Raw genomic sequence first — 24099 nt, forward strand, 5'->3', positions numbered from 1 at the left:
TACTGTTTATACCATGCGCTGGTTGAGTCAATTATATCATATGGAGTGAGTTGTTACGGGCTAACATTTACAACGTATACAAATAGAATAAAAAAAGTTACAAATTAGATTCCTTAAAATGTTAGCAACTAAAACTAACATGATAACTAGTCAAAATGACTACGAAAATCTTTTCCCGATGTGTAAGGTTTTGACGGTATAGAATATGATATATGTACTATCGCCTGGTAACAGAGGACTTCATGGATTTCTACAAAACGCCAATATCATATAAGCATGAAACGCGCCAAAAAGTGAGAGGAAATTTCATAGAAAGAAGAGCTATAAATGCGTATGGAGAGAGGACCAGGGCGTTGATACTCCCGGGCGAAATAAAGAATAGTGAAATATATAAAAACAAAGTAAAATTGGTTTTAAAAATCTTTTTCTTAAATTCTAAGTTTAGTGTGTAAAACAATAAAAAAAATAAAATGGGATAACCAAACAATTTAAAACAGTGTCAAAAAAAATGTTTGTTTATTTTTTTTTATATATTTCGTTATCAAAAAAGACTTGATCAACTTGTATTTAATGTTTTTAAACTTTTATTTTGTTGATATATTTAAGATTTTTGAAATATTTTATTTTTTTATTTTATTTTTTATTTTATTTTATTTTATTTTATTTAGAAAACATACAGTCATACAAAATAAGTACTAAAAACAACATTTTTTTAACATAAAAAGACCAATTAAGTTTTCATAAATTAAAAAGATATAAACATTAAATGTGACAAAAAATAAAAAATAAATAAGAATTTTAAGTGAAAAAAGGATAATTGTTGACATTTGCGTTTTCCATGGAGGTAATAAATTAAAATAAATAAAAATACCGAATGCACACTCCGAGCCATCCACGCACACACATGAACGCACATATAAAACATACACAAACATATACATTACATGCGGCACATATACATAGCATAAACCACTCAAGATGTCCACAAAAAAATTAAAAAAAAATTAATGAAAACATTTCATATTTCTGGTTCAAATATCGAAAATTAATTCGTTTAACCAATAAACATAACTTATGTATAAAAGCATAATTTGTCATTGTACAAAATACATTGCGGGATTTTGGCAATGATTTACAATTAAAATTGATTCCCTAATCTAAGGGTCTGATAGGATTACGAAAACAGACCCTTAACATTCGTAACGGCTGGTACTTAATCTTATTAAGGACAAAGACAAATAGCCACCGCAGGATCTGATAATAAAATATTCACTAAAAATGTTTCTTGACTTACTAAATCTATTTAAGCTCCCTGCGTGAGCATATGGAATCCACGAAACCACTCCTGTGCGTTCTTCTAAGCCAGATCCGCGTCCAGTAGTTTAGACTTAAACTGCTGACGAACTGTCTCTGATGGATTACCAAAAATTAACACGGGGGCAATTACGGTCGAAAGATTTCGCACTCATATCGTCTGATTCTTATTTAGTACCCATATCTTTTCAATGACGGTATAGTAAGAAACTGAGATATTTTATGGTGCTTTCTTAACTTTTGCGAAAAAACCTTTAGGAATATGTCTTAACGAACAAAATTTTAATTATTTTGTCGTTTTTTTTTGTGAGTTTTTGTGTGGGTGCATGTGTATGTGCATGTTCATGTATGTATGTATGTGTTTGTCAGTGGCGAAAGGTGACTTTTTTTATAGGTAAGCTATAGTTAATTGTATATTTTTTTATAAAGTAACAGGTACACGGATTCTTTTTCAATGGTTTTGAGTAAAAAAACTTTATCTCTCCAGCTCCAGTTTCACCTGCTGGCAACAGAAAACTGAATACCTACTTATTTTAAATTAAACTAATTATTACCAATAACCTAACAAACAAATAATTTTTACTCAAAACATGCATGCAAAAGTATAAAAAAAAATGTCAAAAAATAAGTATAAAAAAATAAATTTTATTCAGAATGCCTTTTTGTTTAGCACTGATTAAAAACACAATATCTATTTTTTGGAATTTACATTTTATACTGAAAATATTTACTAATAATTTAAAAAAAAAAACATATTATAGTTAGATGTCACTCCCCATAATGAAAAAAAAAATTTCTTTTACGTAATGGGAAACGTAAATGTTTATATATTTTTTTGAAAAATTAAAAAAAAACAATCAGATTAGATTACAATTTATTTATTTAGGGCAAAATACATCGTTTTAACTTTACATATTGCGTTACATTACACTACAATAACATTAATTAAACATATTCGCAATAACATTAATTATACATAATTGCAACAAAAATGACACGTGACCGTTGTGACCGCCACGCCGCGCCGCGCACCGTCAGCTTCGTTTCCTTCTAAACTAAAAATTAATATTGCTGAAAATCACCGAGCAAGGCACTGGCGCAACTAGCCAAGACGCGCGGACGAAAAAACTGGGGTCATATGTCAACAGAATACTATCAAACGAAAATGGTCTTTAAGAAATAATGTTCGAATTGTTACTCTCCAAGTAGAGAAGCTTAAAATAATATCTGTTATCTGCGAGTGAACTCAGCAAGGAAAATATACGTACTGGGTTTTTGAATGTTCAAATACAGTATACATTTTGTGTAGAGAAATAAACTGCAATAATCGGGAACGGGCAATGCGCTGGGTGAACTTTTAAATGCTTATATATATTTTTTTGATGAAGATATAAACGGTGATGTTTATTTATAATAAATATATATTATTTTATTTATCCTCCCATAAATAAAACTAATATAAAAAAATTATACTATTGATATCGATTATATGGACGATTCGCTTCTGGTGTATGTATGTATTTGTGTGTATGTATGTACATTTATATGCATTTTCATTTCTTTTTTCATTGTTTTATATTTACTTACTATTTCTTTTTCTTCTCTTTCTTTCCTTTGTTCCCATCCCCCTTCCTTTGACTCCTAGCGATCTGTACGATTTATTTCTTTATATTTTTGTTTCCATATGAAACTCATAATTGGTTTTAATAATATGATCCTGATCAATCCTTAACAAACTCATATTGCTTTTTGTCTATTCATTTCAGAACCTCTGGGTATATTTGGTCTTATTTAATAGATTCCAAAATTTTGGGAAGTACTGACAGTATACAGATTATGCGATAGTTTTAATTATAAGAATTATCTATTTTCTTCAAGATAGGTAATGTAACTGGATTTCTAGCGAAGAGGAATTTTTTTTAGAGGTAAGCAGATGGTTGAAAAATTAAGTGAGTGGCTCAGCTATTACGTGAGCACATTTTAAATCAATACTTCATATCAACCTTTCTAGGAATTGAATCCAGAACTTATAGCGTTGTAGGCATACGTATCAACCACTTCTTTACGAGACGGATTTTTTTAAATCGGTTTAATTTTTCGGGATTTTCACCTGAAAGAATCCAGCCATGAAATAAAAAATGTATAGTCCATAAATTTGGAGCTATTACGCACACATAACTGTTAAATTATTAAAATGGAGGAAAATAAAAATGAATAGACGGGATAAAACACTAAAATTTTAAGAGTTGAACCGTAAATAATTCCTGTATTAAAATTTTTACGCTATTTTCCAGTGTCACATAAATAACAGTACAACAAACGCGTGACAGAGTAGTTCAAATTTATTAAATTGGTGCTTAAGTCCAGTAGCATGTAGTGGATTTGACGCCACCCGTTACAATAATTTGCATAAAACTTCAATCTTCTGGATTGAACTAACTTACATACAACATTGAATAAAAATATAACACCTGCGGAAAAGGCAAACTGCCACCTGCGTTAGGCCTCTTGTCGTAAATTGCTAACATGCGCAAACATTTTTCTTCTTTTTTTTATAAGTGATAAATCGGGAAGTTTGGTAGTTTTTTAAAAATTGTTTTAATAAGACTATCAAACTTTAAAAAAAAAAGATTTCTTACAGGAAACCGGAAATCTATCACAAGACTATAATTGATTGGTTATTGTTAACACCGGTTCACGTGAGAAAGTGGTGTTTTAAAGTAGTTCATTTTTAATCAAATATATGAAACTACTTTTTTTTCTACCTTCTTGTTTCAAATCTATACAAGCTTCTTTATCAAGGTATACATAACTAATGAATTTACTCTACATTGGAAAAACTGAAAAAAACTTTAACCTTTCTTTCGTTCTTTGTAAAAGAACACTTAAGGTGCCTAAATAATAATATTTTTCTGAATTCTCAAACCATCTGATAGAAAATAACCATAGTTTCAATAAAAACACTGGATTTAAAATTCTTTATGTTGAAGATAAAATAATAAAATAAGACAACTTGAAAATCCTAGAAATTATAAAAACGATTCATAATAAGAAAAAAATAACAACTAAAAAATATTTCCAAATATGTCCACTCCTGTCTAGTTTTGGGCGTATCCATCTCAATTTACGCTTCCCATCCTTGTAGGACAAAAAAACTTGATTTATTAGAAGGACAATATTGGCAGAATAAAACAGGATTTAATTTTATTTATATTTAAAGCATTAACTTTGTGGTCAAACATTTTAAGTAATGTTAGTAAATATTAGTATATAACCACTTAGCATGTCTGCGTGTGATTAATGTATTTTTGAAAATACTTTATATATACTCCGGTGACGGTGAAGGTGGAGGTGTATTGTAGTATTTGCATGTTGGTGTAGTGAGTGTCCTGACGAAGAGACGGCCACGTTTCGAAACCGGTAGACTAAAAAAATTGGTAAGTGGTTATATACTAATATTTTCTAACACTAGTAAGGATTGAACTAATTAGGTAAGTATACCCTGATAAAGAAGTGAATTTTCACCACATGTAAGAAAACATTGTTTATATCCGATATCAACTAGCACTGAACTTCCTCATTACAGTGATATCTAACCGTCATCCACAAGCATAACATGGAACATTTTAATAAGGATCTGATATTAGGAGGAGTCAATACTGCATTGGCACAAAGGTAGCGCTATTGCGTCTGTGAAAGGGTTAATAACCTTTCGCCTGGATGGTGAAAAAGTGGTAGTGTTGTTGAGCTGAAGAAAGTGTTGACCTCATCCTTTCATGATATTGGTCGTGTGGAGTCCGAGGGGTTGATTGGAATTTCATACTAATTATTTTAAAAAAATAATTTAAAAGCTAAAATAGAACTACCAACTGGATACTCTACTATAATTTTTTTTAAAGTTTTTTTTCAATGTACACACATCCGCTTTTTTAATTCTTAAATTTTTTATTGGTTAATATAAGTAAACTAATATTACAATGTCATTTCCAAGCTTAAAACGGAGTATGTTCTATAGTAAAGCTAGGGTTTCCTAGGACAGCGGTGCCCGTAGTTTAACGGCCGTAGTGAACGGTGATGCAGTGGACAGCCGTCGTAACGGTGACTAGAGTGTGGTTTCCTAGGAAAACGGTGTTGTCAACACCATTTAACACCGTTTCCCTCGGAAACCACTCTCTAGTCAACGTTACGGCGGCTGTCCACTGCATCGCCGTTCACTACGGCCGTTAAAATACGGGCACCGCTGTCCTAGGAAACCCTAACTTAAACCCTGCAAACTCTCATAAATTATGTGCAAAAAAAACTATTTAAAAATTAACTTGAATTATGCGATTTCTTGTTACATCATGAAATTTGGACATATGTTTTCAAACTTTTAACAAATTACGTTCATACCAACATTAATAAAATGTTTTATCATGCTTTAGTACAATTTTTTTTTCTTGTAGAATAATTGGTTGGAGAAAGGCCATAATAATCATATCAAACCACTAGAAACAGTTCAAAACTAATTATTAAAATTATTCCTTTCTTTCCAAATAATTATTCCAGGAAACTGAACTTTTGTAGGTACGAAAAAATATTATCAGATATTTATTATATAAATAAAACACGAGTGATACTTTAATCCACAAATTTGGAATATCCAGTGACCGGTTTCATCGCTTTCGCGACATCTTCGAGACTGGTCATCATCATCATCATCATCAGCCGTCTCTTGTCCAATGTTGAACATAGGCCTCCCCCTTTAGTCTCCATATTTCCCTATCCTGAGCCAACCGCATCCAACCACTTCCTGCAACTCGTCTTATGTCATCAGACCACCTTGTCTGAGGCCTGCCGACACTTCTTCTACCCGTTCTGGGTCGCCATTCCAGGACTGGTATTTTTATTAAAAAGTTAAATGTATTTATACAGAACAGAGGTAAGGATACATAATTCAAAGTTATATGTAAGTAAATTAAATAAAGTTATTTTTATCTTAAGGATCATTATCGACAAATTTTCTATGGGTTAACTAATGAATGGATATAATGTTATTTTAATGAGTTTAAGTATTTTATTTTATTGTTGGTGTCCCATTGTGGATTAAAGTATCACTCGTGTTTTATTTATATAATAAATTACAATGAACTTCCATCAAGAATTTTCACTTACAAACTTAAATGTTTTATTATCAGATATTTTGAAAAATGGGTTTTTGATCTGAAAATTAACGTAGTCACTTAAATTAACCAATGATAGATCATAAGTCATATCCGTAAATACCTAGGCTTCCATATTCTCTTCTATATAATGTTCTCAATCTTTGTTAAAATATGTTATTCATAAATATTTTCCCTAGGAGGTGAAATCCTTATCTACAAATATTTGACCAAACTTAAAATATTATTGATATACAATGCATATTAAAGTAAAACTGTTTCGTAATTCTAATTTGATTTCACAAAAAAATAAAATATTCTCAATCACAAATATTTTTTATTCACTGGCTTCAACCTGAATAAAGAATGAACAATATCTTGTTTAAGTCACTTCAAGTCAATTTCATTTTCTCGATTTGAAAGTTCTCCGTTGTTTAAGATGTAAAATAAAATAAGAGAATTGTTGCATTTATGTTTGAACCATTGTTTCTGGTGCACCGTATTCAATACTTTCCTTTTGTGGAAAAATGAGTTTTATTCAGAAACGCGTTTGTGCCATGTTGGTAAAACAAGGTAGATAAAAAACAATGGGTCAAAAATTGAAGCGTCAAAATAATAAATAACATCTAAATGTGAATTTGTCGGCCTCGTGGTTTAATGGTCAGTGCGTTTGCCTACCATGCAAGAGGTCTCAGGTTGATGTGAAATATTTATTTAAAAGGGTGTTTTTATACCAGAATATTTCATAGTACCTGGACTGGTACCTGAAGCGTAAGACTGATCATCTTACCTTCATGCAACAAAAATGCTCTAGATGATCTGCGATTGGTGTGCCAACGCAGGGCTCTATGCACCATTAGGTGCAGAAAGGGAATAATGATGATGATACAATTAGGAGCGTGGCCGATGCAATTTTGCGAGAATTACAAAATATTTTTTATGCTACTGTGGAGGGCAACAACAGCCGCGAGGTTGGCAGAGTCAAAAACCGCTTTGGCCCACAACGCGTAATCCGATGCAATGTCAGCTCGGACAAGTTATTGAACGTCATGCATCGGAAGAACATTCACATTTCATTTTGGAATTTCGTGTCGCCCGTCCACCAGCTCCTCGCCAAGCGTTCGCTATTGTAAATTTCTTCAGTACAAAATTGTAAGGATGTAACTCGTGTGTATCTACTCAATAAATAACTTCATTTGTAATACATCTTTCTCATTTAACCTCAAATCAATTCACGCGCACCACACCTTATTTACAATATATTATGTTTATTCAAACTTTTGTAGACATGAATTGGATTCAACTCCCTGGGGAGCTGTCAATATTAACATATTACAAAAGTTACATAAAATAATTAAATCAGATGAATCTTACCCGCATAAATAAAGGTTTCAGCTCTTTAACTTCACAAACATCAACAGATGAACGAATTGAAGGAATATATATGTTTAAATATGGGCGGAATGGTGAATGTTACACAGTGTGTAAAATGGCCACTTAAACCAGCCATTGACAGGTCATAAGCCCTGTAGATGCCTTGACTTATATTTTACCTTCTCTTAAATGTTCTTCATCTCTGTTTTAATATGTTAGTTATTTTATGCATGGACAAATTTATATCGCCAGAGAGGTTAGAGTTTACGTTGTTCGCACAGAACACCTATTACATGTCTCATTCTATCCGTAGCTAGTTTCCCAAACTACTGCGAAATCAAAAGGAACTGCACCAAGATAATTATTTAGTTATTCAACAGCACAACATTAAATTGAATGCTGTGTGCAGGGCTTCCGAGGGATCTTTGCGTAATCCTTTGTATTACAACGAACCTAACCACTAATGATCTGAAGTGCCATCAGGAGGATAATTACAATTGGAAATTGTGGAAGCTATACCTTTACTGGGAAGGTTAATTTTAATTTTATTTTATTCAGAAAACATACAGTCATTAACATTTTTTAACTTTTTTTTTTTTGCACCACAACAGGCCAGGAGGCCTAATTACAGTGGTGAATTACATCACAGAGCACCCAGGCTTGAGAAAAATCACATTTTTAATTTTTGTGTTCTCACCGGGAATCGAACCCGGAACCTTCCGTGCGTGAGTCAAGCATCTTGACCACTACACCACGGAGGCCGCCGATATATCACACTTTTTTTTATTTTTTTATTTTTATTTTTTATTTTTTTATTTATTTTGGAAAGCCAACAGATTACAATGTTTATTAATTACAGTGTAGGTTAAATTATATATTAAGATCCAATTACAGGCCTTCTCGTAAGCTAAAAGATAAATATTACCAATAAGGTATAAATATACATAACAAGTATTAAAAACAACGATTCTCTAGCATGAAAATTGAGTTATTCTTGATAGTAGATTGCTGTTACGGTCTCACATAAATTCTACTGTTAAAAAAGCTTACCAAATTTTTATTTAGTTTTTCTATTTAGTTTTTCTACATGGTTTTTCGTATTTTTTATTTTCTCTCTATATATCCTCGCCTCTATTGTACACACCATGATCGGTCTGACACACGTTTTGTATACCCGAATTATTTTTCCAATAATCATGTGTTCATTGTACTATACAACATATCTTAGTCATTCAGATGTTTACTAACTGAGATGGATATGTTATCATCATCACAATGGCTGCATCATCTGCATGGCATGTGATGTTAATGACCTTATCTCCTTTAGTAGATTCATTCCTTTTTTGTTCTTAAAAGCGTTTTTTTTATATATTTATTCTGTTTGCGTAAGGAAGGGTTTTGGGCGTATATATTGATGTGCTATATTTAGTTATAAAAGTGCTTAACTTGCTTTGTTTCTTTGTTGTTCACAATATGTGTTATTTTTTAAATGTTAATATTATTTATGTCCTAAATTGAGTTGTTGTAACTCCTGCGAATGTAATCCAATGTATTACTTTTGTAAAATTCTTTTTGTCATATGATTTGTAAAAAAAAAAAAATAATAAAAAAAATGGCGGGCTTCATTTTAAGAATTTTCAAACCCTTGAAACATTCCAAGCATCGAAAACTTTTAACAACACTTTTGTACGCAGTAACTTGGAGTTAGCATCCGTTGTGTGGAGCCCACAATACGTAACAAACATAAAAAGGATTGAAAATATTAAACGAAAATGTTTTAAATACCTAGATTAAAAAAACAATAAAACGCTTTGCAATTACAGCCAATCTGCTGAACAAAATAGATTTTTTACCCTTGAAAATTGATGCACTATACCTAAATTAAACTATTTATAAAAATTATTAAATAATAAAGTCAACTTTTTTAACCTATTCTCCCAAATTAATCTCAATGTCCCCTTTTGCGTGACAAGAAATAAGTATTTGTTCCATCTGCCAGTCTGTAGCACTAACTATGCACAACACTCTTTCCTCTATCGTTTTGCTCAAACTGTAATGCTTTTTTTCATCTATTGATATATTTAACACGCCCCTTTATTTATTTAAAAATAAATTAAGACTGATTCTTTCTGGCTGCGATACAATTCCACTTGTTATTTATTGATGCTCACACACACCTGAACACTTACTCCCACAAACCTATGCATTTGGATGATTATTATCCCCTCTGCTTACCCTTGCGGGGAAACGGTGAACTGGTTTGTTTTGTTTGTTTATGTAGCAACAAAGGAAAGAAAGATTATTTATAATTTGCTTTTTAATTTATCTTATTTACTACTGCTTTTCATTATCGATTTTTAAAATGCCTCTTTTTAACCCTAACTAATAATGTTACATTATATCCATATTTTTTTCTTTTTTACTACGCTAGGTTTTTACTTTTTATTTTGCATTGCATTATTTGTTTATTTGTTTAATTATTTCTGTTTGTATTTAATATTTGTGTAATGCCCCCTGGGCGCATTGTAAAATAAAAATAAATAAAAAACGTATACGGGGGTTTTACATAAGTTTTGAGATAGACAAGTGAAAATAAATATTTACAATCGAAAATGCCTTTTTTGTTTTTAAAAATATTGTCCTTGAATATCAATACATTTTTGCATGCGTTTGAACCAATTTTCGAAACACTTTTTTCAGTCTGATTGAGGTACTTCCAAAACATGTGATTTGATTGTATCAACCGCTTCTTCAGGCATCGAAAAATGTTGACCTTGCTATTTATTTTTGATATGTGAGAATAATAAAAAATCATTGGGTTCCAAATCAGAACTGTACAGCGGATGATCCATCAATTCGATGATTTGATTGCTTAAAAATTCACTTGTTTGAGCTGATATGTGACAGCTTGCATTGTCGTGGTGGAAAATGATTCGTCTTCTCTAACGAGTTTCCCTTATTTTTTGAAAATGTTAGGCAAACAAATGGTAGTGTACCATTCAGAATTGATCGACCTACGTTGCTCTAGTGGAATGGTGGTGACATGTCCAGTTATTTCGAAAAAACAGGCGACCATTTGCTTTGAAGTGCTTCGTGCGCGAACAACTTAAGTTGGATTTGGCTCGTCTTGAAAGCCTAATACAGTCGATTGTTATTTTGTTTCGAATTCATATGCATAGATCCATAATTCGTCGCCCGTCATGACCTATTAAATGTCTTTTGAAGCTCCGCGATTGAATTTTTAAAATTTGTTTGCACCAATCGGCACGAGCCTTATTTCAGCGATTGCCAAATTAGGCTGTATCCAACGCGAACAAATCTTTTTGACGACCAAATGTTCATGCAATATTGAATATATGCCAGTGAAACTAATGCCAAAGCATGCTTCAATCTCACGATATGTCACATGCCGATCTTGCAACATCAGTTCACATAAAGCATCGATTTTTTCTGCCACAATAGCCGATTTTGGACGACCTTCACGAAATTCGTCCTGTAACGAAGTTCGACCACGATTGAATTAAAAAACCCAGCGAAACACGGTGACTTAAGACAGTGCTTTATCACGAAAAGTCGCAAAGAGTTGATCGGCACACTGTTGTTGGTTTAATCCACATCAAAAGTCATTGAAAATCATCGCACGAAAATGTTCACAATTTGTTACATTTTTTAGCAAAATTAATTTTTCAAGGATCTGTAAACAACACAAATATGACTTGTGAGACAAAACGTTATCAGAACGTTTACCATTGAAATGACAAACTTTACGATGACGATGTCAGATTTGACATATTCGCACTGGTGTTGCCATTTCTCAAAACTTAAGTAGCAACCTTCGTACCTACGTGAAACGAAATGCACACCCTGGTTGCACAAATGCGGCATACAGTATATTCGGTATAACATTTGTGTCGTTTGTGCTTGGTGCTCATTTATGCTTCCGCTTTATGCTGGGAACGATTGTTCCGGTGGCTTTCCATTTAGATAAACTCGGATATGATATTGCTAGTTACTCTGTTTTTAGCGCAATAAACTTCAGATCAAAATGGTAAATGCGGGTTTCGAATAAGCCAAACAGAAAGTCTTTTTGTTTTAAATATCTCTCCAGTAAAGTGAAATGGAAGAGCTGTTTTGTTGAATTTGAATTTCAAATTGAAATATAATTGTTACAAATGTGTGAAACAAAACATGTTTTGTATAAAGCCGCATTTTTCGATAAATTTATCCTGGCCAATTACCATTCTTTCCCATCCTTTTCTTGACCCATCTTAATAGTACCTACCTTACATCAAGATATAAGAAATACAAAAAAAAAACATTTGGATTTGGAACATTACAAACAAAATTTTGAAGTTACACATAACATTGTGAAAAAATTCTTGGAATATTCGCGCATCGTTGTGAAAACTATTATATAAAATAGTTTGATATCATAATTCATGGTGAACTTTCATTATCCAGTGCCCAAAATAGAGGAACATCATTATAGCGTCAAAGGTAGGTTTATTTCCGTGTTCCTTTCCTTTTTTCAAATGTTTCCAACGTTTTACAAAACTGAATGAAATTCGTTTTTTGCTGCAACTATTTTTTTCGTTGACAAAATATAATACATAAAAACGTGGCAGCCTCCGTGGTGAAGTGGTCAATACGCTTGACTCAAGCACGAAAGGTTTCGGGTTCAATTCCCGGTGAGAAAACAATTAAATTAGACCTATTTCTTGAATCTTTTTGAAAGTGATAGTTTTTAGCTCAGTTTCTGTGAATAGTCTATATATTGTGTTTTAGGTTTAAATGTTTTTCTTTTCTTTTTTTAATATTAAGTTCACAGAATGTTTAAATGTTTTTATTTTCTTTTTTAATATTAATTTCACAGAATGTTTAAATGTTTTTCCTTTCTTTTTTAATATTAAGTTCACAGATTGTTTGAATGTTTTTATTTTCTTCTTTAATATTAAGTTCACAGATTGTTTAAATGTTTTCTTTCCTTTTTTAATATTAAGTTCATAGATTGTTAAAATTTGTTAAAATTTTTATTGTTTAAATGTATACTATGTATTGTTACAAGAAATGTACTATTTTTTTTATGTACCGTCCCAAATGAGTTTTCTCGTACAACTCCTGGGAATATAATATCATGATATTCATGTCTTATATGTTTTATTAATAAATAAATAAAAAATAAAAAATAAATAAAAAAATGTGATTTTTCTCAAACCTGGGTGTTCTGTGATGTAATTCACCATTGTAATTGGGCCTCCTGGCCTGTAGTTTTTTTCCATTTGAAGAACCTTTATGTTGATGATGGTTTGTGGGAGATCATTGAACAACCTTGAAATAACTTTATTTTAATGTTCAGTCTACGAAGTAATTCATAATTCGGGGAACGATCAGGGAGCCCTTAATTTTTGATCTAGTGTTGTGAGTGTGGGAAACTCTTTTTTTATATTCCGGATCAACAAAGTGATCTACAATCAGTTTATAGTCACAAAGTTGTTTTACCGGCAGGACATTGCAGAATTAAAAAAAAAATATATATACACCTTTGCCCATGCCTCACGGATAATGCTATCCGGTACAATCCCATTTAACAGTCTCACCTGAATATCATAAATTTTACCCAGATGAGACTGGAAGGTGAGACCCCAGGCCCAGACACGCACTCTGTAAAATATAATGGATTCAATGAGCGAGGTACATATGTATCTTAACGTTTTGAAAGGAAGTATGCTTTTGATTTCATAAATCACCTTGAACCAGTACCTTAATCTGTCGCAGATTTCATCAATATGAACGTTTGCTCCCTGACATTATTATAGAGATCACCGTGGCCAGATATCTCAAAACCGAGATATATAATTTGCACCACCTGCTATTTTGGTGTCTTTGACGACTAGCTTGCTTTTCCTAAGATGTTTTGACATCACCAGGCTCATGGTCTCATTATAATTATTCCAGATGCAAAAAAAGAGGGGTGTTGGGTAAGATCAGCTACCTGCACGACGAAAAAAATCCCCTAAGCTCTTAAAAAAAACGGAAAGCAAACCCATCCATTTTCGCAATTATTTCATTCATAAAATTATTTTGAACCCACTCCCTAATATTTATATTTATTTTGCATTGACATAAACGTTATTGAGTTAAATCAATATTAAAATGATAAAATAACACATATCTCTTTGTACAACGACAAACCAAAATTTAAACCAAAATTTAATTTAAAAATTATTTTGAACCCACTCCCTAATATTTATATTTATTTTGCATTGACATAAACGTTATTGAGTTAAATCAATATTAAAATGATAAAATAACACATATCTCTTTGTACAACGACAAACCAAAATTTAAACATACATTGTAACAATTATGTTTAAAAATCAATTTAAAAAAATCTAAATTCCTTCAATTTTGAAAACAGACAGAAAAAAGGTTATATCATCATTTTAAACAAGGTAACAAACATATTTTTCTAAATAAATTATTTAATACCCTTATTTTTCTATTTCTTCACATCCTTTCGATGCCTTCCCTTTCATCATTTATAAATTAGTATGCCTTACAGAGAGAAAGCACAAAACATAATTTGTACCACTGGAATAAATTGCGCCCAATTATGCCTTTCACGCGTTTTTTTACACTACACGTTTTATGTATAAAATTACTTCACAATAATTTAGAGACTTAGTTTCGTGCTCACTAATTACGAGGTGTTTCCTGAATATCAACGAAATTTCAGCATGAGAAATAAAGTCTTTCTCATTAATTATTGTTTTTTTGTTACTCGTACGAGGAATTTTAAACTGTCCGAGTATTTTTTTACTCAATATATTTTTTTAAATAATTACAGTCAATTCAAATTTTGAATAGACTATTTATCCCTTAATGCATTTTATTTAATGTAAAATACAGCACAACTGACAACTACCACACAACGGCAAAGAGCATGATTTCAGTTAAATTCGTCATTTATTTATAAAAAAAGAATTATTGATTGATTTGGTGGTTATTCTCTGGAACTATATTTAAACTCATAATAAAAGAAATCAAACAGTGATTTGAGTCTACTAAAAACTTTGTTTTTTTATTTTTACTAATAAAAAAACAAAAATTTCGTGACTATTGATAATTGACTTATGACACCAAAACAATTATACGCTAAAACAATACTCACTTATAGATTCAAAAACTACTCTTACTTAAATGAAAGACATAACCCCTAAAATACATCACAAACAAATAATATAATCACTAGTTCCTTAACACTAAGACAACTTAAACAAATACAAACTAATACCACTTTCGGATAAAAGGATTTTGAGTATTATTTAATTAAAATCTATAACCTACTTCCACTATCTATATAAAAATATGGATAGTGGAGTTAGGTAGAAGTAAAATGGATTGTCTCATTCGCTCAAACCAATATTGAATCAACCGCTCCACAAGTGTATAGCTTATGTTAGGTTTTTGTTATTTTCATTGTGCGTTTTGTAATATAAATAATATAGATTTAGATATATACATAGTTTTTAAAACTGTGAATATTTTGTTAATTATCTCTGTTTATTAAGTTAGTCTTCTTTATCTATTCTCTAATGTAAAAACATTTCAAAAAAGTATATTGTTAAGTGTCCTCGGCACGGGTAATCCCAGTGAGGTCACATTATTTTTATTATCAATTATAGTTTGTAAGAAAAAAATGTGAATAAGTAAAATAAAAATTAATTCGCCTTGTTAGGGCATTTTAAAACGAATGTGAAGATTAGATGGATTGTAATAAATCCACCAATGTATAATTTAAATTATGTCTTACATGTTAAAATATAATTATATATAGACATTCAATCCATGTAATTTATTTATTTATTTATTTATCAATGAAATCATACAGTCTTTATATAAACAACAAGGTACAAAAGAACAATTTTAAAAAGTAAGACCAATTACAGATTTCACACTAATGAATGCAGGAGGAGAGGGGAAAAATAATTTAATTCTAAAAAAGTAAAAATAAAAATATTCCATAAAAAGTTCATTTAAAGGAGAAGACATTGTAAAGCTACTCTACTTTCCTCCCTCTCCCTCTGCTTCCATGAACATTTCAATTTAATTGTAAAAAAAAATCACAAGTAACAATAAAATTATTCGATGCAGGTAGTAGATGTAGGTAAGTATAAATTAAGAGTTGAAATCAAATTATTAAAATTAAAAGTAAAAGTTAAAATTAAAATGAAAAGTTTAAATTAAAATTAAGTTAAAAGTTTAAATTGAAAGTTAAAATTAAGAATTAAAATTAAAAAGTTAAAATTGAAAGACAAAATCAAGAATCAAATTAAAAGTTAAAAGTCAAGCAGGAGATAAATTTAAAATGTCTTTATAAATTTAATCTTCACATTCGTTTGAAAATGCCCTAACAAGGCGAAACAATTGTCACGAAATTTTTGTTTTTATATTTGTAAAAATAAAAGAAAGTGTTCAATTGACTCAAATCAGTGTTTAATTTCTTATATTATAAGTTTAAGAATGATTACTACATTTATAGTTCGCGGTTTTATCCTTATACATTTTTTCGCATTTTTCTATCCTACTAGTACAATATAGTTTCATATTATCGACTCCTTTAACATGTTCAGTGGGTTTGCAGGCTCTCGAATTCTAACGCGATGCCCTTTCGACATACATCCCTCAGCCAGCCACGCTTACCTCATACCCCGCAAGACCCCTAAATTTGTCACCCCCCCCCTTAATTTTAGCCTTTATAAGGCAGATTCTAGCTCCAGAAGTCAGAGTAATCCAAGTCGTCTTTCAACCTTTCTGCTTTCCTATCTTCTTGGTACTTTTTGGTAAAGACACCTACTCAGGACTCTTTTAGCGAACCAGCTTGCTTTCCTTATATGGAACTCTTTACTACTAGACTACGCTTTGGCTCTCATCCTGTACAGTCATATTATACTGTCAACTCTTGCCAACTCAGTCGCTTGCTTCATTAGGCACAACCGGGTTCTTTGGTTATTTATTTATTTTTTTCAAAAAAATATTTACAAAATAGTCTTAAATTAAATTAAAGTCCTGCTGAGTTGCATACATACAACTCGTCAGCAGGTTCTTATAAATTGCACAAATTATTTACACTTAACCTACATTAACAATAATTTTACTTGAAAAACATTACATATTACATTATTAAAAATTAAAAACTATCACTAATACAAAAAACTTTTTTCTGATAACCATAATTTGAGCAAACGTCTCACTCCTGTATTTAACTCAGTATTTTTTTTACCTTTTGTTTTCAAAATGTAGTATTTTTATATTGTTTTCGCTGTCAAAAGTATGGTTAAGCGAGTTTAAGTGTGTTGCAAAACTAGATTTGTCATTTTTTAATCTATAGGAGGCAAGATGCCTACTTAGGCGAAAGCGCTCGTTGGTCAAAATAATAAAAAGTAAAACTAAATCAAGAAGTTTCATTGATAAGTTTATTTATAATTTTATTATAATCATTGACCATGGAGTTTTATCAAGAAATATCAACAAAAAACATCAATATTATCAGTATTTTTAATATTGTTTGGTAACATGTTAAATATTTTAGGTAAACTGTATTGCAGTGTCCTTTTGCCATATTTATTGCAATATCTAGGAACATCTAGCCCTTCCATACTAGTAAACCTGGTGTTGTAATCATGTACCAACTTGTGTTTATACTCTGAGTGCGTAGACATTTAATTTGATTAATACAGATCATAGTAAATGATCCTGAGCGAAGTTCAAATGCTGGCTATTAGGCCTTTTCACTAACTTCTGAATACGGAATTATTACATATTACTAGGAAGAGAAAGTTTGGCTGTCCCGAAACACCACGTGATTTGGCCATCCGGAATCATAAATCAACCCGGTTCAACCATAAAATCGGGTTGTGGTCCCGTGACTAGTGTTGCGGATCACGGGCCAAAGGTCCAAAGTTCAAACCCCACTGCCCCAATTTTATTTCCATTTTCTAATTTTCTAATAGTGAGTTTTTTACAACTCGTTGGAAATGGCAAAAAAATTTAAATATTGGGGTAAATTATAAAAACGCTAATATTTATTTTTACATTAAAAAAAAACCGTCTTAAACAATAACTCAAACGCCTCTCAATTTGTAAAATCAGTACTTTTTAACCAGTGAGTGTAACCAACGATATTGATTTTATTAAATTGTCTAGTGCTTGTACTGTGTGTAATGTATGAACTAAAGCAATTAATATATTTGAAATATAACCAGACGTGTTATATAGTTTTATAAAATTTTGTGAAATATATGCCGATTTTATTAATTAAACTACAAGAAAGGGTATAGAACTTACTTGGGGGATAGTCCAAGTAGTTGATGGTGGTGTGCAAAAAGAACGGCATAGCACAAACCAGGGACACTATCCACAGCGCTGCAATAATCCTCACAGGTCTCTGCAGTCCTGACATGGTGTACAGGTGAAGAGGATGACATATTGCCAGGTATCTCTCCATGGAGAAGGCCACTATAGTCAAGACAGATACGTAGGATGATCTGGAAACAAAAATTAACACATTAACTACTCTTACTTATTCAAAAACTACTCATACTGGACAAAGGGATTTTGCGTATTATTCCATTAGAAATCTATAACCTACTTTCACTCTCTATAAAAACAATTAGACACGAGAAAATGTTCAAAAAGGCTATAAAAAAGTAAATAGTGGAGTTAAGTAGAAGTAAAATGAATTGTCTCATTCGTTTAAACCAATATTGAATCAACTGCTCCACAAGTGTATGGCTTATGTTAGGTTTTTATTCTTTCATTGTACGTTTTGTAATACAAATAATATAAATGTACATAAATTAATTATAAATATAAATATGTAGTATATGTTTAAAACTGTCTGAACATTTTGTTAATTATCTCTGTTTATTAAGTTAGTCTTCTTTGTTTATTTTAAAATGTAAAAATGTTTTAAAAAATTTATATTGTTAAGTGTCCTCGACACGGGTAACCCCAGTGAGGTCACATTATTTTTATTATTAAAATATGAATAAATAAATTACCCGGCGTCAATGTACCTGGATATGAGACATATTTTAAATCAATCACTACTTATATAATCGACACCGTCGTATCTCTTCCCACTTAGTAACTGGAAAAAATACTGAAGTATCGATAACTTGCTTTGTTTTAGTAGTGCTTTGCGCGTGGGCTGAGATAGGTGGGTTCAAAGGTGCCTCACACTCAGGTTCATTGTTTTTATAACATTTTCGGGCTCATACAATACATAAAAATATCCCTTAGTAATAAAAAAAATCTATGATATGCCAATTTTTTTTGTTTATTTATAATTGTATCTACTTACTGTATATTCATTCTGAAAAATAATGTTTTTATTTAAATCTCAGTTTATTTTGAATGTTTTTATTATTCAGGTCTAAATTTGTTGCAACAGAGTAAAAACGTTTTTGAGAAGGGAATCTGAAAGTCTAGGCATTTACAGGGTTTATGATATTGGTTAGTTTTCACAAAACTCAACAGATCGAAGAATTGAGGAAATGTTGACGTTTAAACATACGCAGAATGGTAAATGTTACATAGTGTGTAAAGTGGCCACTTAAACCATACAATGGCAGGTCATAAGCCCTGGAAATGCCTAGACTTTCATTTTCCCTTCTCGAAAATGTTTTCCCTCTATTGCAACAAATTTAGATCTAAATAACTGCCTGGGGAGGAAATCCAGCCTGTCTACAAACATTTGGACATACTTAAATAATTGTTTTCTTTTTGTTTCTCAAATAATGTTTTTATTGTTTTTTTACACATATCTTCACAATTTATTGATTTTTTTTTGTTTTATAGAGTCTTTATTCAATAAAATATACATATTATTACAATATTAAGATTAGTATTAAGATATATTTTGTCCCGATAAACTATTCAATATTAGTTTGTCATCGGGTGCTCAGACATTAGTTTTAGTAATTAATCAAATAAGAAGAGAACAGACATAATACTGTATACGTATAAAATAATAAACATTAAAATAGTTTTAAGATTTTATTTTTTTTTAAGTAAGAAAATAGAGTAAAATAATACAATTAAAATTAAAGAATAGTAATTTACTGAAATATATTTTAAGTATAAGAAAAAAAAATAATAAACACATATATAAATAGTGTGGGCTCATAAATTTAATCAAAACAAGATAAAAAATAAATTAAGCAAAGTAAAGTAAATCGAGAATTTCAATTCATATCTACAGAAAAAAAAAATAATAAGAAAATTAAAAGTACATATTAAAATTAAGATCTAAAAAATGTAAATGAAATTAGAAAGTAAGAAAGTAATAAAAGAAAAGAAAAGGTTAACCCAAGAAAATAACAAAAATGTATTCAATGAGGGATAAAAAAATAAAATATATATATATATATAAAAAAATTAAAAAAAAAATAATTTTTTTTTTAAGAAATAAAAAAATAATAACAATAATTACAAATAAAAATAAAAAAAAATGTATTACATAAATAATAAATCAATATAGGAACGTTTTATCTACTAACCACTTACGTAATAGAAACTTAATTTTATTTTAACTATGACATGTTTTCATGTCAAGTGGCAATAAATGTATAATTAAAATAAAACAACCGTATTTTTTGGAGATATTAAATAATAACATGTATGTTGCAGTTTATCCACGTAAGAAATAAAAAGTATAAAAGGATAAATAATAAAACCTTTTTTATGGTGGGTGTCTTACGCCCGGTTCATTCACCGCGTAGTGTAAGATGAGTTCATTAGCCCCGGATTATCTGAGCAGTAATTATATAGCCAGGAACCCGACAGTTTCACTATATGTAGTACTCCACTACTTTAGGAATCGTACTCCTCGTGGACTCTCCTTCTTCATGGGGTCGATTATTTGGGATAGTTGCTGAATGTGCATCTTGAGTGGTTTATGCTATGTATATGTGCCGCATGTCATGTATATGTTTGTGTATGTTTTATATGTGCGTTCATGTGTGTGCGTGGATGGTTTGGAGTGTACATTCGGTATTTTTATTTATTTTTATTTATTACCTCCATGGAAAATGCAAATGTCAACAATTATTCTTTTCTCACTTAAAATTCTTTTTTTTTTTTTTTTGTCGCATTTAATGTTTATATCTTTCTAATTTATGAAAACTTAACTGGTCTTTTTGTGTTAAAAAATTGTTGTTTTTAATACTTATTTTGTATGACTGAATGTTTTCTGAGTAAAAAAATAAATAAAAAAAAATAGAAAACCATTTTAAAGACCGTGGATCTTCCAGTCAGTTTCCCTTTTTATTTTTCATTTTTTTATATTTATTTTGAAGTTCAACAAGAATACATACATTTTTAAAGTAAGCATTACTAACGTTCTTTACAAATATTCTCAATTATAGAACTCCACCATCTTTTATAAATTATATAAAATAAGTGTGTAAAATCCATTTAAGTAATAATAAAGATTAAGTTTAGTGAAAGATAAGAATAAAGATTGAGTTAAAGAAATAAAATTGAGTTAAACATACGAAACTAATTTTTTATTTTTTTTAAGAAAAGAAAAGAGAAAATAAAAACATATAAGATGTCATAAAATAGACTAAAATTAATTTACATACACAAAAATAAAATTATCATTTTAAAAAAATGGAAAATTTATTTATTAGTTTATTTTATTGGGTAAACAAACAGTATGTACACTATTTTTTATTTTTGTTATTTTATTCAGATAACAAACGAAAGTTCAATGTTACAACTAAACAAGATTATTTACATTAATTAAATACATATATTAACATTAACGTTTCTTATTACGTAAAAGAAATAAACAATTCTTGTGTACATAATGGGGAGTGACGTCTTACAATAGTTTATTTTATTTTAATTAATAATATTTTGAGAATATATAAATTGCAAAAAAATTTACAAACCAAGTTTGAAATCAGTGTTACATAAAGAAGGATTTTAAATGTAGCTTTTCACTTCTTTCTTAAATATATTGTATTCCTGACTGTACTTTTAAGTATCTTTGTTCATTTCATTAAAGAAAAATATTCCTCTGTAAGTATAATGATGTTGTGCTGTAGTTGTTTTACATTTGGGAATTAAGATATTACCACATGATCTAGGTCGCGTACTCACGTTTTGTGACCTAGAAATACTACAATTTATTTTGTCTTTATGTATTTGAAGGGAACAATTGTTTTTACATGGCAATTTTATATCTAAAACCTAAATTTTTTTAAATAATTGAACAGTGGAAAAAGTAGATAATTTTTTCAATATAACTTTTATACCATATTTAATTTGGTAATGTATCCAAAATAAAACAAGTTTATTGGATTGTAATTCTACTTTATTTTTTGTGATTTTTATGATTTATTTTTTACATAAAACATGAATGAAACCTGTGTAAAACACCAATGTAGAATTTCAACAATAATTTTCAAAATAAACCTGTATTAACGAAATCAATGTTTTTATAATTATTAGATTAATTTTAAAGTCATACCCTTACAAATGTTTTTAAATAATGGAAGGTTTTTCCCCAATATTTTTTATTAATGTGTAAATGTGCAAGCCTTATCTCCCAATTAAAAATCATTTTTTGTTATTTTTAAATATTTAGGTTTTTTTATATTTTATTTTAACATATGTATTATGTATGTATCATTTGGTTTTTTAGTACAAAATTTTGACCAATCTCTTCTTTTCACCAGTCTGTTATTTGGTTGGTTGAAAGATATTGCTTTTAGCGGTAAGTCCGCCAAAGTACTTATTCTTTGTACTTGAAGTTTTAAATAAATAAATAATGACACGATTCATCAGAGTTTTACTAGGACTGACTGTTTTCTACAAAATGCGCATCTTAGTTTGTGTTGTCAGACAGTGTTCAAAAATCATTAAAACTAGTCGAACACAAAATCAAACTCTTTTTGTGTTATAAAAAAATAGTATGTACGCATTATTCATCATTTGTCAAAGTAAAAACATTCAAACTTTTGTGTTGATTTGATTATTCACTCATTTCACAAGAGTACTATTATCTCAGGATTACTTTTTTATGGCTGGCTGCTTTTTGAATAACTACATTCAATGGATTAATAAACTTTTATATTTGTTAATCAATTATTTTCAATCACGTTCCTTGAATCAAAACTTTTGATAATTTCAAACGACTCCTCTGCTATTTCTTAACGACTGGCCGCTTTTAAATGATAACTTTATTTTTGACAATATCGCAATTTCGAAACAATTACAAATAATAAAGTATCTGTTCTTGTGGAATAATAAAACATTAAGTAAAACTTATCCCATTATAAGTCATTAACAGAAACCATTACGGCGTTATTCCTTAATTCGTCTAATTAATTATCTCACTGTTGTACTGGTGAATAATAGAAAATATGTCTGGTCAGAAAATGGGGCCGAAATATTTATTCTGTTTTTGGCATGTCTCATAAACAAAATGAAATCAGATTTTCATATATACCTATTATTGATAGATTTCACAAATGTCACATGTTTTTTAAAAAAATCTATACAAATCTACTTTTATACATCTAGTAAATGTTATAACCGTTACTTTCCAATAAAAGGGACTTACTCTTGTGCTTGGAGAGTGACTTACACTGTTACATTTATTTATTTATAAGAGTTTATATAATTTTAAATATACGAGTACACGAGAAAAAAAAACATGACATACAAAGAAAAATAGAAAATAATAATACATTTATACTAATTTAAATTTAATGCAGTTTTTACACTTGTTCAAAAATAAATCTTTTGATTTTGAATTTATTTATAGATATGAGTTTAAATAGTTTTTAGTTCATTGGGGCAATTATTGTAATTTTTGACACCTTTGAAGACAAAGCTATTATGACAATGACTTGAGTGGAATTTAGGGATTTTAACAATATTTTAGTATCTGAGTGACTTATTCATCTCAAATTCTTTTATTTTTTCTTGATTAAAAAAATGTATAATGGAATTTATTTTATAATAAGTATCTACTGTATGAACTTTAAATAATTTATATAAACTTTCCGTATTGAATGTTGGGGGTTTCTTAAAAATTAATTTAATAATTAATCTTTGTACTATTTTGAAAAAGTTTAATATATTGACATATGCACCACCTCATCCAACAATATCATATTGTAACAAAGGTTGCACAATTGAGTAATAAGCTATTTTTAAATTATTGATTTTTAAAATATTCCTTAATCTGATA

The 24099-nt window shown here is 29.8% G+C and overlaps 1 protein-coding gene across 1 annotated transcript in view; it reads right to left on the reverse strand.

The window, feature by feature from the left end:
* The window catches only part of CapaR (Capability receptor), a gene marked incomplete at its 3' end in the record, with an annotated part of 100655 nt that overhangs the window by 57133 nt on the left and 19423 nt on the right, over positions 1–24099 (reverse strand). The window contains exon 2 of the mRNA XM_088238925.1: positions 18177–18376. Within this exon, the coding sequence (XP_088095051.1) occupies positions 18177–18376 (200 nt within the window). The remainder of the gene's footprint in view (positions 1–18176; positions 18377–24099) is intronic.

Source organism: Micrasema longulum, unplaced genomic scaffold (genome assembly GCF_059751315.1).
Source record: "Micrasema longulum isolate JH-2025_06_02 unplaced genomic scaffold, ASM5975131v1 h1tg002008l, whole genome shotgun sequence".
NCBI lineage: Eukaryota > Metazoa > Arthropoda > Insecta > Trichoptera > Brachycentridae > Micrasema > Micrasema longulum.